At 41.5% G+C, this 12,547-nt stretch overlaps 1 protein-coding gene across 3 annotated transcripts in view; it reads left to right on the forward strand.

Moving 5' to 3' along the window:
- CapaR (Capability receptor) overlaps positions 1-12,547 on the forward strand; it is a 531,594-nt gene that overhangs the window by 342,363 nt on the left and 176,684 nt on the right. For all 3 annotated transcript variants that reach the window (XM_065217358.1, XM_065217375.1, XM_065217367.1), the window contains exons 5-7: positions 1,584-1,874; positions 7,525-7,701; positions 7,987-8,058. In XM_065217358.1, coding sequence (XP_065073430.1) covers positions 1,584-1,874; positions 7,525-7,701; positions 7,987-8,058 — 540 coding nt within the window. The remainder of the gene's footprint in view (positions 1-1,583; positions 1,875-7,524; positions 7,702-7,986; positions 8,059-12,547) is intronic.

A 12,547-nucleotide genomic window follows, 5' to 3' on the forward strand; every position in this document is an offset into this window, starting at 1 on the left:
AACTGCTCATCTGCAAAAAAAATGAGTTCGTATTGATGTGAAGCATCATTCTATTTAAAATTATCATTTCAAAAAGTTTACTTATTGAAGAAAGCAAACTTATTGGGCGGTAGCTAGAAGCTTCAGCTGGATTTTTATCCGGCTTCAAAATTGGAACAACTTTTGCATTTTTCCATTTATCAGGAAAGTATGCCAAATGGAAACATCTGTTAAATAATTTTACCAAGAAAGACAAGGTACTCTCTGGGAGTTTTTTGATGAGGATATAGAAAATTCCATCATCACCTGGAGCTTTCATATTTTGAAACTTTTTAGTTATAGACCTTACTTCGTCCAAATCAGTCCCCCAGGAATCATCAACAATATTTTCCCGAGAGAAAATATTCAGAAAATCCCGAGCAACCTGATTCTCGATAGGACTAGTAAGACCCAAACTGAAATTATGGGAACTCTCGAATTGCTTAGCAAGTTTCTGAGCTTTTTCCAAATTTGTGATCAAAATTTTACCACCTTCTTTAAGCGCTGGAATAGGCTTTTGAGGTTTTTTCAAAATTTTTGTGAGTTTCCAAAAAGGTTTGGAACTCGGGTCTAATTTAGAAACATTATTTTCAAAAGTTTTGTTCCTCAGAGCAGAGAATCGCTTTTTAATTTGTTTTTGCAAATCCCGCCAGATAATTTTCATGGCAGGATCGCGTGTTCTTTGATATTGTCTCCTACGGACATTTTTAAGACGGATCAAGAGCTGAAGATCATCGTCTATTATAATTGAATCGAATTTAACCTCGCATTTTGGTACTGAGGCAGCTCTTGCTTCAACTATAGAAGTAGTCAGAGATTCAAGAGCATAATTAATTTCATCTTTGGTTTGCAAAGGAATGTTTGGATCGAAGTTATATTCCATAAATGTTCGATACTTCTCCCAGTCAGCTCTATGGTTATTGAAAGTAGAGCTGTTGGGATTACATATTGTTTCTTGGGATATTTCAAAAGTTACTGGAACGTGATCAGAACCGAAGTCAGCATGGGTAACCAATTGGCTACAAAGTTGACATGAATCAGTTAAGACCAAATCAATAGTGGAGGGATTTCTCGCAGAAGAAAAGCATGTTGGGCTGTTTGGATATTGAATAGTGTAATAACCTGCAGAACAATCATCAAACAGAATATTACCATTGGAATTGCTTTGAGCATTATTCCATGAGCGGTGTTTTGCATTAAAATCACCAATAATGAAGAATTTAGACCTTTGACGGGTAAGTTTCTGGAGGTCACCCTTGAGAAAATTCTTTTTCTGGCCTACGCATTGGAATGGCAAAAAGGCAGCTATAAACGTAAGTTGTCCAAATTTTGTTTCAACAGAAACTCCCAAAGTTTCAAAAACTTTGGTTTCAAATGAAGAAAGAATTTTATGTTTGATTCGTCTACGAATAATGATGGCAACGCCACCACAGGGTCCATCAAGAGGATCATTTCTATAAATCAAATAATAAAATAATAAATAATAAAATAGACACTCAATTTTTTGCCCAACCGAACGTCAACCGAAATGTATCTCTTTCCTTCTCTCTCTCTTTCTCCCACAGGTCTTCCGTACGAAATCAGCCTCTACTGGCACCAGTATCCGTACAACCTGGGGCTGGTCTTCTGCAAAATGCGGGCCCTCATCTCGGAGGCATCGACGTACGTGTCGGTGCTGACGATAGTGGCCTTCTCGATGGAGCGCTTCCTGGCCATCTGTCATCCGCTGCACCTGTACACCATGTCCGGGCTGCAGCGTCCGGTGCGAATCATCGCCGGCCTGTGGGTCGTCAGCCTCTTCAGCGCTGTGCCTTTTGCCGTGTTCACCGACATCGATTACATCGAGTATCCACCGAGTGAGTATCGTTGTACTATATACATAATTTGTGGGGTGGGTATCGATATTTAGAGAACATGGTCCATGGTTCTACATTTGGAATACACAAATATCTCGAAGAGCGCGGTGTGTGGTGCCATCCAACTGATTTTTTTTTTAATGTGATTAGGGTCAATCTCAAACTAGGTACCTACAGAAAATAAGCGCAATTGGTTGAAGGACAGCCGTGAAAAAGCTGTGGGCACTAGCCTCCACGCCATTCCTGTATATGCAGAACACTTATAGAGTGGGTGACTATTCATAGATAGAGACGGCCGCTCATGGCAAGCCCGTCCCTTAGGACAAATCAGCAAGCCGAGAAAAACGCTTTTAACCCTCCGTTACTCGCGCCAACTTTTGTAACACGAGTACTCGCGCGTTGTACTTTGTACAACAGTGTGAGTTTTCCATTGCCATTTTGCAGCCGAGCTACCAATCGATGTGAAACCAACGAGTATTCATTAAAAAAAACTTGTTTTTAACTAAACAAGCTAAACTTTTATCACAGTTAACCCCCAAAAAATGCGGATAATAGAGAAAATGTGAATGGAAACCTCGTAAACGGTGTCCGTACCACGTGGGATTTGACTTAATTGGTTACAACATGAAAAATCTCGAGATCCTGACCAGATAGAAAGTTACTGTCTTGGGCAAAGTTATTCTAGAGATCATAACCTTTTGAGTGGTTGAGAGTAGTTCAGAATTTTATCACTACGTAGCGCTAGAATACATGTGAAATTATCGCATGTGATATATCTCGAGATCATGACCAGATAGAAAGTTACTGTCGTCGATAAAGTTGTTGATGAGATTAAAGCCTATTTCTTGGTGCACAATAGTTGAACATTTTCTCAATACGCGGCGCTAGTATACACGTGAAATTCTCATATAAAATATCTCGAGATCCTGACCAAATAGAAAGTTACTATCTTCGGCAAAGTTGTTCAGAAGGCCAAGGCCTTTTCGTTGGTGGACAGTTGTTCAAAGTTTTCTCACTTCGCGGTGCTAGTATACATGTAAAATTATTGCATATATAAAATATCTCTAGATCCTTTCTAGATAAAAAGTTACTGTCTTCGGCAAAGTTTTTCAGGATGTCGTTGATGAAGTAGTTCAGAAAATTCTTACTACGTGGCGCTATTATATACGTGCAATTTTCGCATATACAATAGCTCGAGATCCTGAGCTGATAGAAAGTTACTGTTTTCGGCAAACTTGTTCAGGGGGTCAAGACTTTTTGGCTGGTGGACAGTAGTCCAGAATTTTCTCACCACGTGGCGCTAGTAAACGTGTACAATTCTCGCGTATGCTATAGCTCGAGATTCTGAACAGGTAGAACATTACTGTCTTCAAAAAAGTTGTTCATGAGGTCAATGCCTATTGCTTGGTGCACAATAGTTCAGAATTTTCACACTACGTGTCGCCAGAATACACGTGAAATTCTCGCATGTGGTTTGTTGCGAGATCCTGACCAGATAGAAAGTTACTGTCTTCGACAAAGTTGTTCAGGAGGTCAAAGAATATTGCTTGGTGTACAATAATTGAGAATTTCCTAAGCGACGCTAGTATACACGTGAAATTTTCACTTATAAAATATCACGAGATCCTGATCAAATAGAATGTTACTGGCTTCGGCAAAATTGTTCAGGGAGCCAAGGCTTTTTGGCTGGTGGACAGAAATTCATTTTTTTTCACATCATTGCACTTGTATACACGTGCAATTCTCGCATAAGATATATTTTGAAACCGGATAAACTGTCATCGGCAAAGTTGTCCAGGAGATCAAAACTTTTTCGTTGGTCGACAGTACATAACTTTCTCACTACGTGGCGCTAGGATATACGTGACGGCTGATGAACAGTAGTTCAAAAATGTCTCAAAACTTGGCGGGCAATTCTCGCATATCAAATATTATAAAAAATAAAAATACAATTTATATCAGCCTAAGTGGGATAAGACAAGTATATTCTGGATTTCTTTTACTGGTGAAGATTTGCATACAGATTTGTGGATGCATAAATTGGGGTGAGTCGTTCCACTTGTATACCTCTGATAAATTAGTGGTAACACGTATCTCAGATGGAAAACATTATCTTAAAAGATCAATATCGCTGAAACTTGCACCAAATTAATGTTTAGGGCCTCCCTTTCATTTAGGCTAGTTTCAAAATGTCTTATCGTCTAGAACAAAAAAATCCCTGTATTTACGTGTGCACGGAGAGTGAGGCACTTTTGCTCAGTTGAATGGAGAAATTTATTAAACCGTACACTCCCGATCATAAGTTTAAGGACACGCCCTAATAACGTCCAATTTTCGTTCTTTTTAGAACATTTAAAAAAATTTGAATGAAAATATGAAGAGGCAAATTGCTCAAATTTTATATACCAAAGGTTCACCCAAATTTACACTATTTTTCAGAATTTACTCTGAAGAATCATGATTGATTTTCTCAGAATTGACCAAAGAAATAATTTGAAATTAAAAGTAGTAGTAGAACCCTTATGCTAAACCCAAAGAGATCAAAAATTGGACGTAAAATGAGAGAGCTTTGAACAAAACACATTTGCATGTTCACCATCCGGAAGAACTTTGCCGCATGTACAATTTTGACGATGACAGTTGCTTCCTGACCTTAAGCTATAGCAGATACAAATATTTTACATGCACACTAGCGCCGCATACCGAAAATATTCTGAACTATTTATTGTTCACCAGCAAAAAAAAATTTGATCTCCTGTCTCCGAAGACAGAAATTTACTAGCTGTTCGGGATCTCGAGCTGTAGCATATGTGAGGATTGCACGTGTATACTAGCGCGACGCATTGAGAAAATTCTGAACTACTGTTCATCAGCCTAAAGACCTTGACCTCCTGAACAACTTTTCCCAAGGCAGTAGCTTTCTATTTTGTCAGGATCTTGAAACATTTTATACGTGAAAATGTCACGTGAATACTAGCGCCGTGTAGTGAGAAAATTCTGAAACATTGTGCACCAACAATAGGCTTTAACCTCCTGAACAACTTTGTTCAAAACAGTAACTTTCTATCTGGTCAGGATCTCGAGGTATATCACAGGCGATAATTTTACATTTCACTAGCGATACGTAGTGAGCAAATTTTGAACAACTGTCCACGAGCAAAAATTTTGTGATATCCTGCACAACTTTGGCGACGACAGTAATTTTCTATCTGGTATGCGAGAATTTCACATGTATACTAGCACCACGAAGTGAGAAAATTCTGAACTACTGTCCACCAGCCACTACTTTGTCGTAGACAGTAACTTTCTATCTGATCAGGATCTCGAGATATAGAATATTAGACTGATGCAAAATTCGAAATTTTCGCTCCACAGTGCTCAAACGGTTTCAAATCAGGTCCTGATTAGCCTCCCAAAATTTAAACTGATAAGAAACTGACTTGGCACAAACTATTCGAAGTTTATATGGAAATGACTATGGGAAACCCAAACTTTTTGTTCATTGTCTTCTACCCATTTTCCATATTGCTTTTTAGAAAATTTCTATCACTATTCTTACGGCTTATTCTTTCTCAAGCTACAACTTGCGCAATATTGTTTTTCAGCCAAATGTCAAATTAAATTGTTATTAATTGTTTAAGAGATTGATAATCTTATGGCATGATCAAGCAGCTCTTCTGTGGGCAACACTGTATTCTGCAGTGTGACATAGTAGCCATGATATTTGTGCTCTATTCTTCGTACAAGAAACACCAATGTTGCCTGCTGAACAGTTGAATGAGCATAATCATAAGACATCAGTGACTTGAATCATTAATAATTTTTGTTCCTCATATTTGATTGAAAAGTGGTTTTCAACAAAGTTGTAGTAGAGAACATTTGCTACAACGACTGCTATCATTTTTAGAAGCATAGTTATGTGGTGAATTGTTAGATAGATATGAACAAAAACATAAGTTTTCCCATAGTAATTCCCATATAAACTTGAAATGGTTTGTGCCAAGTCAGTTTCTTACTAAAGCAGTTCAAATTTTGGGAGGCTAAGCAGGACCTAATTTGCAACCGTTTAAGCACTGTGGAGCAAAAATTTCAAATTTTGCATCAGTCTAATAGAATATGCAAGAAGGGTAAATGTATACTAACGCCACATGGTGAGAAAATTCTTAACTACTGTATACCAGCCAAAATGTCTAGACCCCCTAAGCAACTTTACCGAAGACAGCAACTTTCTAGCTGATCAAGATCTCGAGCTATTGAATATGCGAGAAAGGCACGTATATACTAGCGCCGCATAGTGAGAAAATTCTGAATTATTGTCACCCAACAAAAAGATCTTGACTTCCTGAAAAACTTCGCCGGAAACATTTACTTTCTATCTGGTCAGGATCTAGAGATATTTTATATGCAAGAGTTTCACATGTATAGTAGCACCGCAAAGTGAGAAAACTCTGAACTAGTGTCCACGTGCGAAAAAACCTTGACCACCTGAACAACAATGCCGAAGACAGTACCTTTCTATCTGGTTGGGAACTCGAGATATTTTATATGAGAATTTCACGTGCATACTAGCGTCGCGTAGTGATCTAATTCTCAACTATTGAGCACCAAGGAATAGACTTTGACCTCCTGAAAAACTTTGTAAAAGACAGTAACTTTCTATCTGGTCAGGATCTCGAGATATATCACATGCGAGAATTTCACATGCATACTAGCGCCACGTAGTGAGAAAATACTGAACTACTGTCCGCCAGCGACTAGGCGATGATCTCCTGAAAAACTTTGTCGGAGACAGAAACTTTCCATCTGGTCAGGATCTCGATATATTCCATGTTGTAATCAATTAAGTCAAATCCCACGTAGTATGGTCACGTGGTTTCCATTTACATTTTCCTTATTATCCGCATTTTTTAGGTGTTTACTGTAATCAAAGTTTAGCTTGTTTAGATCAAAACAAGTTTTTTGAGGAATACTCGATGGTTTCAGATCGATTGGTAACTCAGCAACAAAATGGCAATGGAAAACTCATGTGTGTATGTGTATACAAAGTACAACAGCGCGAGTAACGGAGGGTTAAATTTGCATCGTACCATTGCTCCTTATGTCAATAATGGGACAACCCATTTGGCTGATTTTCAAAACTTTTCCTGAATAAAATTGTTGAGTTCATTTAGTATCATGGAAATATGGGTGATTAGCTACCATCATTTTCAATGAAAACCTCAATTTTGACAAAAACGCGATGACCGGCAGTAGGTATAAGGACGGATATTGAATTAAACTAGGCTAACAAGACCGTTCGAAGGGACCGAAATAACCATCGACATAGATAGAAAATAGTTGTGACTTATCGATGCATCGAGATATGAAGAGATGACTGTAGTAAAAAAGAATCGCAACCATTACCAATAAAATACCATTTGATTGAGAAAATCATCGAACAAACATGGGATACAGTAGGTAATATTACTTTAAAATTGATTTGAAAATTGGGCCGCCACCAACTGCTTTCATTTTAAGGCGGATATTTTATCAGGGAGATTGGATCGTAGCGAAAACCAAATTTTCCTTCTCGCGTACAATTGCCTTCCAGTTTTGTTTATTTTTGGTAACCATTTCCTATCGCATTCTCCTCCATTCCCCCAACTTCCAGCACAAGAGAAAATCGAGGATTCGGCATTCTGCGCGATGCTGAGCAATCCGGAAGGAATTCCCCTGTGGGAGCTGTCGACATGCCTATTTTTCGCCGTGCCAATGGTGGTGATGATTGTTCTCTACGGCCGAATGGGAATGCAGATTCGGTCCCGGACGCAGCGGACCGAGGAGCTAGGTACGTAATATCGGGATAAAGATTTTTCTTCTCTCCGCTGTAAAATCATGGTGTGATTGTTATGAGCTCTGATGTTGATGCCGCTCAGCAAAGAACAACAAGCATGTGCTTCACGTCAATCTTCACCAACGGGCAATTGTAACGTCCATAGTCCGCGGAACGTTAAGAACGTGCCGAAAAGTGGAACGTTCGAAAATGAAATTAGTTGAATAAATCATGTTTGCGTCCCCATGAGTGCCGTACAGAATTGAATTTGCTAGTTTTTCTACGTTTTTCTACTTTCAGGAGTGCGAAACGGATCCGTTAATGGGCCCTCGAGGATATCCCAATCTAGGAAAGCGATCATTCGCATGCTTGGTGAGTATGGAGCGTTGTAATGAAATTAATTGATGTGAAGAAGTGCGTGCTCACAGCTGCGAGTGACGTGCGAACGTTCCCAATGGAGTTTAGATTGTGGATGGTGTTTTAAGGGGTGATTTTCGTTCAGTCGGTCAGTCCAAACAAATATATTTCGGTCAGTAAAAAAAAAAGATATTTCCAAGAATGAATTTTCAAATTGGCGTTGACGGCACCGTCGAAAAATCTTCTCTTCCAGCAAATATAGGCAGTTTCTTATGGGAATTTTTGGTGGAGTGAAAGGATCGAAAGGATAGTATGAAGTTTGCCATATTTCACGACGTTTGCCTATGGATTTTCTCATAGGAGTAAAGAGCTACAGAGTCGCTGTCAACGCAAATAGCCGGGTCTGCTGTTGTAAACAAAGATTCAAATGTCAATTTGACAAAACTCTTAGCTCGCCCTCGCCACCATAATGTTGGGGAAACTTTACCCTAAACGGTAAGAAAAAAGTACTCTAAAGTAGTACTTACTTTCACTCATCCCGGCACTATATTGCAGGTAGCCAAAAGTAAGTAAAGCGGGTCAAAGTAGTTTTCATTTAGTTGTGTGCAATTCGTATGGAATTTTCTACTCGCTTTCCACCCAAAAGTAAGTTAGTTGTACCCAAAAGTAGGTGAATAAAATTATACTCAACGTTGGGTTCCCACAGCAGTGTTTGGTTCACTGTTTATTTTTGCAATTTGAGATGGAAGTGTTTCCCTATTTTGGACATAACTGAACATAACCTGAACATTATATCCTTGATTTCCTCATAATTGTAAAACTTTTTTTTATCATTGTCGTTTGTAATGTGATAAGTCTAACGGTTCACAGCTGATAGACAAAATGATCAAAAATTTAAATTGGATTGACGGGGTTGGATTGAATTTTTTTCATTTACTGAAAACGAATCATACTCAGCGCCCACAAATGAGAAATTGGCTAATGTGCCTGAAACACGAAATCGATAAAAATACAATTTTAACATTTTTGTTGGTTAAATAAGGTTTACTAGATTAAATTTACCTTTGAAATGTTCATAACTGTATTTTCCTATGCAGGAAACATGTCGTTAAAAAAAATACGGAACAATTAACCAATTTCCTTAAATACTGATTTTGATACTTCACGTCGAATTTGGATGGCTGACTCGACATTATCGGCACCTGACAGAAAGTCATCGACGTAAAAGTTCTTGGCCACTGGTTCCACAGCGGTAGGGAATGAGTGACCTGCATTACTCGCCAATTTTTGGAGAGTTTTAGTGGCAAGATACGGGGCAGAAGCAGTGCCGTAGGTCACGGTCTGCAACTCGTAGGTAGCTATCGATTCGGATGCATCCTTGCGCCATTTGATCCTGTGGTACGGTCAGTCTGCCTTGTGGAGAAGCATCTGACGGTACATCTTCTCGACGTCACCGTTGAGGGCAATGGGGTAGAAGCAAAACCGCATGACGAGCGACAGTAAATCGTCTTGAACGACTGGTCCGACAAGAAGTAGATCGTTCAACGAATAGCCTTATACTGTCTTACACGATGCATCAAACACTACTCTCGTCTTCGTGGTGGTACTCGAGAGCTTGAACACGGGATGATGTGGAAGGTAGCAGTGCGGCATCGTGTTGTCCACAGGTTCGTCAATCTGTACCATGTGCCCGAGACGTTCATATTCCTCCATGAATTGGTGGTAAGAGGATTTGGTGCTGGGATCACGCTCGAGTCGGCGTTCCAAGCTGAGGAATCGGCGTTCGGCAATGGATTCCGAATTTCCCCAAACGACTGCCGGATTGTCCGTTTTTGGTAGGCGAACTACGTATCGCCCGGTAGGATCTCGGGTTGTGGTTGTCATGTAGAGTTCTTCACAGGCCTTTTCGGTAGCGGAATGAACGGATTGGTTCGGAATCGTCTCAATCTCCCAAAACCTTTGGAGAGTGGCATCCAGAAGTGCATCAGTGCTAGACATTTGGCATACCATCGTATTAGAGGAATCTTGAGAAGTTGAACCACAGAATGTCCAACCAAAGTATGTCTCAATGATGTGGGGTAGGCCTGGACCTAGATCGAGCTTCTTACCGGTGGGTGTGTAGGTCCCAATACGCTTCACCACCGATGACTAAGTCGATCTTGTTGGGAATGTGAAACTCAGGATCAGCTAACTGCACGTTCGGAAGGTTCCATGAAGTAATCTGCACGTATATGGTGGGTAGATCAGCAGTGGGATGCTCGATCACGAGGAATTGGAGTTTCGTAGAAAACGATCCGACTCTTGACTGGATTGTAGTGGCTACTACATGCTTGATCTTCCGGTGGGATTGTCCGATTCCAGCTACGGACAGATCAACCTTGGATTGGGAGCTGGAGAGCAGATTCGCAGGATCCTTAGACATAAAATGCGACATCGAAGTGGAATCCAGTAGAGCTCGGGCTTGGAAAACATGTCCGTGATCGTCAACGATTTGGAGAACGACTGTTTCAAGGAGAACCGTGCTGGCGTGGGACTGAACCGACATGCTTATTTGTTGGGATGAGGTAGACGGTCCTCGGGTAGCCAACATGGGTGGAACTTGCGCCGTTTCGTGGAAATTTGACATCACGGCGGGGTGGACGAACTCTTACCAGACTGGGATGAATCATGCAGCAACGTATGGTGCCGTTCTCGACCTGTTCGGAAGCAATTCCAACACAGCTTTCGTTGGGATACCAGCTCTCTCCGTTGGCTGACGGGCAATTTAGCGAAAGCTTGACACTGAAAGAGGAAGTGTCGTTCGGAACAAGCGAAACAAGAAGGCAAGTTTGGCCTGCTATCAGATGCAGCAGCGTTGGCAGCAACCTTGGGTTGAATGTACTTCTTTGGAGGAGGAAAGTTGCCAGCCACCTTTGCTTGAACCGGCTGGGAGCGTTGTAGCAGATCGGATGCTACGGATTTCAGAATTCGTACACGCTGGTACAGGAATTCAACAAGGTCGTTGTACTTGACGTCGTCTTGCTGGCTGGTCTTTTCTTCCCACGCACGAAGAGTAGCTGGATCGAGCTTGTAGGACAGGATGTTTACGAGGGGGGTGTCCCAATACTGGACAGGTTCATCCAACTTTGCCAGGGCCTTCACGTGCCGCTGGAACTCGTCCACGAGCTCGTGTAACTCGTTGGCGGATTCCCTTTTCAACGATGGGAAGTCATGGATACTACGGAAAAGCTGCTTTTTCAAAAATCTACGATTATCATACCTTTTTAGCAGGGCATCCCACACGGCAGCGTAGTTATCGGCCTCGATGTCCACGCTCTCGAACGGCTTGCGTGCCTCGCCTACGAGTGACTGGATGAGGTATTGGAGTTTTGCCACGGTGGGAATATCCGCATTCGAATGCACCATCGACGTGTAGGTGTCTCAAAACGACAACCACTTCGAGAAATCCCCGTTAAACTTGGGGAGGTCAATCTGCGGAAGTCTAAGGTGGAATGTACCTGTATTGGCTGGTGCAGGATGGATCGATGAGTTGAGTGCCACTTGGTTGGTATCTGCTGTTCGCTTGGACAGCAAGAAGCCTTTCGCCGAACAGTAAATAACGTGCTTCGAAATTGGCTCGTTCCGTCAGGTGATCGTTCAGCTGTTCTTCGTCATCCAACCGTTCGACTTCACCTTGCGCTTCCAGGAATTCGTGGTACACTCTGTCCAGAGATTCAAGCCGCACGGGTATCTGGCATGAATCACGATCTTCTTGAAAGTCCTTCACAAACCATTCAACGCCATCGCGATGCACGTACAGGCCTTTCTTCACGATTTCCAAATCAGTCAGCCTTTTTTCGATCTTCTTGTCCAGCATTTTGCACCGATCTAGTACGAAACGATCGCGAAAAACGGTTTCGAAATGCTCCTTCCCGACGCGGACGATATCGAAATAATCCTCGATTATTTTCGTCGGACGAAAATCCTTCTCGCCGAAATACACGGATTGCGTCGCGAATTCGCGGATCGGTGCAAACACTGTCACTATGGTCACTTTAACGTGTCGTTCGTATCTGCATTGCCGCCAATAAGGCCAAAAAATCAATAATCACTCTTCAATTTGGGCCGCACTACGGGCAAATTCTATTAGGCTAATTGCAGCACACTTCTCCTATCAAAGCAAGGCACAGCAACAATGCTTTGCTTGCCGGAGATCACACACTATTCTTTCTCGGGGATCGTACAATGCCAGCAGCAATGGTTAACGGCTATTCAGTAGCCACACAAATGGAATCTGGCGTATCCAGTATTCCGCACAACACTTGGCGCAATTGCGAGCCACCAATGCAATGGCGCAAATTTCTATACGGTCTCTTGCCGGCTATCACTTGGTCGAACGGATCGGGAAATTAGTCACCACTCGTGCACTAAACCTTCTGACCTGGGTCTCCTTCGATCCGGCTCGAAGGACCAAAATGTACAAAGCCAGTTGGCTGTAATTGCTGGACCGAAGGTTTTTCTTCGC

Source organism: Ochlerotatus camptorhynchus, unplaced genomic scaffold (assembly GCF_037179485.1).
Source record: "Ochlerotatus camptorhynchus isolate MF236.1 unplaced genomic scaffold, CSIRO-AGI_Acam_v1.1 ptg000007l, whole genome shotgun sequence".
NCBI classification, from domain to species: domain Eukaryota; kingdom Metazoa; phylum Arthropoda; class Insecta; order Diptera; family Culicidae; genus Ochlerotatus; species Ochlerotatus camptorhynchus.